The 6,743-nt window shown below is 44.3% G+C and overlaps 1 protein-coding gene across 2 annotated transcripts; it reads left to right on the top strand.

Annotated features, from left to right (window-relative positions):
- Window positions 1-595: 595 nt before the first annotated feature.
- Window positions 596-5,659, top strand: s1pr3a (sphingosine-1-phosphate receptor 3a). Of its 2 annotated transcripts, none has more exons than XM_012839446.3 (2): window positions 596-2,512; window positions 3,224-5,659. In XM_012839446.3, the coding sequence occupies exons 1-2, from the start codon at window positions 2,479-2,481 to the stop codon at window positions 4,435-4,437; spliced, it is 1,248 nt and encodes a 415-aa protein (XP_012694900.2). In that variant the 5' UTR covers window positions 596-2,478; the 3' UTR covers window positions 4,438-5,659. The 2 variants fall into 2 exon arrangements, with proteins under 2 accessions (XP_012694900.2, XP_031431254.1); XM_031575394.2 differs by having other exon boundaries at window positions 597-2,512; window positions 3,117-5,659.
- Window positions 5,660-6,743: the final 1,084 nt, after the last annotated feature.

Genomic DNA, 6,743 nt, shown 5'->3' with positions numbered 1-6,743 from the left:
ACACACACACACACACACACACACACACACACACACACACACACACACACACCCTCTCAGCTAACACACACACACACACACACACACATACACACACACACACACACACACACACACACACCCTCTCAGCTAACACAAACACACACACACACACACACACACACACACACACACACACATACACACACACACACACACACACACACACACACACAAACACTCTCAGCTAACACACACACACACACACACACACATACACACACACACACACACACACACACACATACACACACACACACACACACACCCTCTCAGCTAACACACACACACACACACACACATACACACACACACACACACACACACACACACACACACACACACCCTCTCAGCTAACACACACACACACACACACACACACACACACACACACACACACACACACACACACACACACACACACTAGTGACAACAGTCCTTCCCTTGTGTATTTGTTTATTGTTATTAATGGATGTGCAGAGTGTCAACGCTCAGGGTAAAATAAATACAGCTCAGGCTAATCTATCAGTTAGCTGCACCCTGGTCTGAAAAAGAGGAGAGGAGAGGAGAGGAGAGGAGAGGAGAGGAGAGGAGAAGAGTGGAGAGAAAAGAGTGGGGGAGAAAGAGCCTTGAGGAAAAGATGAGATGAAAGACGGAACTGTACAGGAAGAGATCAGGAGGGGAAAGTAGATAAGACAGGTGTTCAGAGGGGAGGAAAGGATGGGGGCGAGGAGGAAGGGAAAGGAGGATCATTCTGAGGAAAGGAGAATGTATGACTCAGTAGGATGCATAAGTACAGCGTGGAGTTTAGGAAAGAGGAAGGCAAAGCAAAGGGACAATGGGGAAATATATTTAAAAGAGTGAGAAAGAAAAAACAGCAAAAGACAGATGAGAGGATAGAGGAGATGACTGGGAGTGGTGGACAAGGCACAGGGTGAAGACAAAGGGCAGAGAAGCCTGTGAAGAATCGCTCTCAACGCCCACTTCTCACAGTTTTCTGGTCCTCGGAGTGACCGTCACCCCCGTACGGCTTGACTGTCTCTGCTACAGACACTTAAATGTGTGTGTGTGTGTATGGGGGGGGCAGTTTTAGATATGATAAGAGTGGCCTCCCATTCCAGTAACTCTGGCTACATTTCACTGGCCACTCACCATCTAAGACGTCTGGACCACAGTCCTGAGGGACCGCTGTGAGAATGCACTGCTTGTTCTATAAACACCAAACCCAAGACAGCTACACAAAGGGAGAGGACCAAAAAAGGGGGGAAAGACAGACAGGAGTGAAGAAAGAAAGACAAATAAAGAAAATGAAAAAATATAGACAAAGAGCTATGAGTGAGGGTGTAAAACAGTGGCTTAAACGGAAGAGTTTAATGCATATCTGCTATCATTTTTACAAACAGTTGGTTATATGGACAAGAGTTCCTCACAGCTGTAATGGTAAAATCAAGCCATAAACCATTAACTGAAAAAAAGTATTATCTGTAAACAGTAATTAAATGAAAACATTTGTAAACATTTACCTTCATTCTTCCTGTGTACACAATCATATTTGCTTTCAGGAGAGTCTTCATTTGTGCTGCATTATGGCCTAGTTCCATTGACCACGGAATCCAAATAGATCATGAAGATACTTTGAAGTGCATCTAACTGGTTGGACATGTTATAAAAAGAAAATATTTAGAATATAACGAGTATCATAGCAAGTTTGTGTTTGATACAGCATACTGTGAGATTTGGTTTGGCAGAAAGTTGTTTCAGTTATGCTAACTAATAGTTATACTAACTGATGGGTTAATGATTAGGACAACGGAACAAGCTATTGTGTGAGGAACTACACTCAAGAATAGTCAGCTGAGGGTCATTATTAAAGTGACACCTCACTGTTTTGGAACTCACACCGCAGAATGACACAAGTTGTATCCAAACAAACCAGTCATTTTGCAGGCTATATAAGGAGATACGGAGACTATACACAACTCTCAACGACGTTTTTCTCTATGACAAGAGTGTGACATAGCGTCTTTTAATTTATGATTAACAGCTAAACCCTGACCACAGTAGTGTTTGCCTGAACAGTGTGATGATGGCCAACCCTGGAACATAAACGACAGGAGCGCTCAGGAACGCACGCCCTACCGAACGCGAAAATCCCGCCCCGAGTCAAGGTTGGGCTTCACGAAGTTGTGCGGGACTCTTGATGGACGTGGGGAGCAAGTTAATCACAAAATGAGCTACGCGAAGTAAGGATTTTATTCTCTGACACTGACATAATGTAGGCTATGTACACAGATAGAGGTTGCGTTTAATGTTTTCAAGGGAGTTGTTTATTTTGAGTTAAAATGTACGTTTAAATTAACTGAGGACCTAAAAGAGAGAGGGGGAAAGCATACCCATTTTGAAATATGAAGAGAAGTTTTGAGAAGCCTGGGAAGGAACATGCGTCTTCGGGATGTAACGAATCGGCACAAAGGTAAATCATTTCCACAAATTGTGAACTTTTAAGAAGCAAAAGTAACCATTTACATATGTACACCCTAAGCAGGGCCAAAACTAAAATCGTTATCGTGCTTTTCCGAAATAGTTGTAGACGAATTAAACCAGTCACTTCATAACAGATATTTTTTTAACACACCTCACGAAACATATTTGATTGATTTAGTAACTAAACGTATTTTAGTCCAAAGAATTGTGAGTGAAGTGTTTTTCTCCTCTTCAGGAGTGATGATTTTTAGGTATTCAGATTTTCGGAATTAATCAAAAATCACCCATAGTCAGCTTCATCCACAGACATTCCAGAGGTTTTGTGAATTTCTAGCATCCACCACAGTAATTTACAGAAAAACTCTGGACACTGTCTTTATCAAACAAGATAACACCAGAAAAGTTAAAAGGCGATTACATTCTTCGATAAATCTGTAATTTTTCACTGTTTACTGTGCCACATAGTCTACTGTACAATTGTTTTATAGTTAAACACCTCCAGTGTCAGTTCCATTTGTAACACTTGGTGGACTTTAATTATTCTGTATATATATATACACACGTTTGTCAACTTATCATTATATTCATCGCAGAACTTCTGAAGATCTGGTGTGGTCCAAGAGCTGTGGGATGATGTCCTTGTAGCAGAAGGTTCCACGGCTCAGCTGTCTTTGTTAATCTTCCTGTCATCGCCCCCTAGTGTGTGATCTGGAGCAGTGTCCTACAATGGATGATCGCTTCGAGCTGGGCATGAACTCTGAGATCGTGGCCCACTACAACTACTCAGGCAAGTGGAACAGGCCGCGTAGCGTGGGGGTCTGCAAAATGGCCGTCCTGATCCTGATCTGCATGCTGATCGTCCTGGAGAACGTGACTGTGCTGCTGGCACTCTGGCGCAACAAGCGCTTCCACAGCCGTATGTACTTCCTGATCGGTAACCTGGCGCTGTCCGACCTCCTGGCAGGCGTGGCGTACGCTGTCAACATCTTCACCTCGGGCCGCAACACCTTTTTTCTTAAGCCCTGGCAATGGCTGGCGCGGGAGGGCAGCATGTTTGTGGCCCTAAGCGCCTCCACCTTCAGTCTGCTGGCCATCGGCATCGAGCGCCACATGACCATGGTACGCCTGCGGCCATGCGAGGCGGCGGGCCGGGGTCGTCTGCTGGGCCTGCTGGGCGCTTGTTGGCTGGTGTCGGTGTTGCTGAGTGCCTTGCCCAGCCTGGGCTGGAACTGCCGCGGGCAGCTGCATGCCTGCTCCACCGTGCTGCCGCTCTACGCCAAGAGCTACGTGGCCTTCTGTATCAGCGTGTTCAGCGCTCTGCTGCTGGCCATCATCATCCTCTACATCCGCATCTACCGGCTGGTGACGTCCAGCGGGCGGCGGGTGAGCGGGCGTCCGTCGGAGCGGGCGCTGTCGCTGCTGCGGACGGTGGTGATCGTGCTGGGCGTGTTCGTGGTGTGCTGGACGCCACTCTTCTCGCTGCTGCTGGTGGATGTGGGCTGCTCGCCGCAGCTCTGCCCCCTGCTCTACCAGGTGGACTGGTTCATCGCGCTGGCCGTGCTCAACTCGGCACTCAACCCGCTCATCTACACGCTGTCCAGCCGTGAGATGCGCGTCGCCTTCTTCCGCCTGCTCTGCTGCTGTGGGTGCCACCCCTCGCTTGAGCCTCCACCACCCACCATACCGGGCATCAACATCCCCGGCACGCCCATCCCCACCATGGAGAACAGCAAGTCCAGCATCGGGCCGGCCAGATCGACGCTTCTAAGAGGCAAGATCCCCACACCTCAGAACTCACACCATCAGCCTGCTGACTCACCACCCACTGGTACCCCCACTCACACTGGCAAAGCCGACCTTCTCACAGTGGTCCTTGTCAAAGCTGGCGCCTTGCCCTCTCTGGGAAAATTATGACTGCAACGGCCCAAGGTCTAGAGACTTTCGCAGTGACTTAACTTGTAATGGAACCTGTGATCCCACAGTGTTGGGTGGGACAGAAGATGAGGAAAGCATTCAGTGGGAGAAGCTGTGCCCTGGATGCTGTCTAGATCCTGTGGATATGTTGATATGATTCATAGATGTTCGGATGATACTGCAGTTCAGACCCCCAAGGAAGGTCAGTCACAGTGCTATCCTTCTGAGGGCCACATGAGGGCTGGGGTCAGGAGTTCCCTGCATGGTTTGGACAGGTACAGATATGGATTCACCTCTAATCATCAGTATGTAGCCACTATGTTTATGTTCACCAATAACTATTGGTAATCTGATCTGAAGAGGACCATAATCACAGCACTAGACTATACAGTACAAGCACTGAACTGTTTTCAGAAGGATTAGGCCTAGTTCTGGAGTTCATGCCACTCCCAGAATGCATCTGCATTCCATCTGCATACAATACGTGCAAAAGAATCAAAGACCAAGCATGATGCATTAAAAGAACAGCTGATGTTGGGTCTCGCGGCACTCAAAGAGTAATTACTCCACACTTGGAGGAGTAAGCTGCATTTAAGTTTCATTTGGAGTTAAAATCTCACAAAGTTTAAACAGTTAAGCCTTTGCCAAATGTTTGTACATCTTTATGTTATGAATATACGACATAACCTTCAACTGAGTTGGTGTAAATTCAGTGTGTTTTGGTCTTCAGGGTAAACTACAGATGAACTGTATGCACCTTGTAACGCACTATACACAGTGATTAGAGGAACTTTCAAATGTGTGTATTTGCCTTATCTATACCACAACATATTGATTTTACCTAAGGATAAAAAACTGACAGTATTATTCAATGTATTTTAATCCACTATAATGGTACAGCAAATTACCTTTATTAACTTTTGTTTCTCAGACAAATGTGAGACAGGTAAGAAGACAAGTTAGAAATATTCATATTATCATAACACCCTGTCTCACTATGGGTTTGCTCTCACACTTTGCACTCTCAGTCCTGGATTTTCACACTCTCTAAGTGAGAAACGAAAAAATGGTCATCAAAACGTGTTGATGTTGAACTGCATGACATATGAATTGTGAAGTGTAATTGTTGTAGTTTCAGTTAGACAAGGGCCAGCGCCTGAACACAGATTGCAATAATGGTCATGATAAGCCAAATAAAACTCGTATCTCCTGTCCAATGGCTGACATGTCTCAGTGGTCTTTTGGGACACTTGATTGGATAAAATATGATATGATCTTAAAAAAAATCTGTAATTAATGTTCTTTTACCAAATTAGTTGTTCAATATTCAGTCTGAGATAGTCAGAAATATGCCTGAAGTTGTTGTTTCATCATTAATTACCCAAAAATTTTCTTGGATGGAATCTCCTTGGAAAGTACATAGTGCAACTCCTCCACCTAGTGGAGATAATGCAATAATTCACGTACAATAAAGCTGGCCACTGAATTAATCCCCTTCTTCTATGACCACAACAAAGGAAATGGATGGTTTCAGATGACATTTGAATAAATTAAATTCAGCTAATGTAAAAATCTTTTTTAAACAACAGACCTTAACACAAAACTGACAGACACTGTGATGCCTTCCTTCGGTGAGTTTGTTTTTCCTATAAACTACATTAACAGAATAGATCAATAACTGAAGAATTTAGCGGAAAATGCCCCTTTCTAATGGATCATTGAGAATTTGCTGACCACCGAAGAATGATCTTCTTAAATGCCACAGAGAACTAGCTCTGTTGATTTGAATACATTGTAATGTTTCTACAGGAGGTACGTATTATGGTCTAACAGCAATTTGAAAATACAACATTATTATTTATTAAACTATATGTCCATGCTCATAATGTTAAAATTGTCCATGAAAAATACTGACACATTGCATGACATTTGTCAGCACTACCTCATCCTATAGCTAGTGGGCGCATGTGCCCACAACATTTTTGAGGTTGGTGACACTTTCAGAAGTATCCTACGGGACTGATCATATTAGACGGCATGGTATTGCAGAGCAAAATAACCTCACCTTCTTTCTCTATCTCTCTCTGTCTGTCTGTCTCTGTCTTTGTCATGCACACGGAATTCATTGGTTTAGAAAAGGAGTAAAAAGTCGTCAAGGAGGAGGCGAAGATTACCTCATCAACCTAAAGGTTAATACTGCCGGTGTGATTCAGATCAGCTCAAACAGGATGAATATAAATACCTCTTTAAATGAGCATTTAAGAAAAACCAACATGACACAGACCTTTTCATCCAGACATATACCA

This window comes from Clupea harengus, chromosome 10 (genome assembly GCF_900700415.2).
Source record: "Clupea harengus chromosome 10, Ch_v2.0.2, whole genome shotgun sequence".
Taxonomy (NCBI): Eukaryota; Metazoa; Chordata; class Actinopteri; order Clupeiformes; family Clupeidae; genus Clupea; species Clupea harengus.
The sequence above is the reverse complement of the archived record's forward strand: the minus strand, read 5'-3'. Positions and strand labels throughout refer to the sequence as shown.

What these genes read in the sequence shown, in the direction of transcription:
- s1pr3a (XM_012839446.3), top strand. Translation starts at nt 2,479, where the DNA reads ATGCGTCTTCGGGATGTAACGAATCGGCACAAAG. An exon ending in TGTAACGAATCGGCACAAAG is followed by an intron (nt 2,513 to 3,223) that starts GTAAATCATTTC and finishes ATCGCCCCCTAG; the next exon opens with TGTGTGATCTGGAGCAGTGT.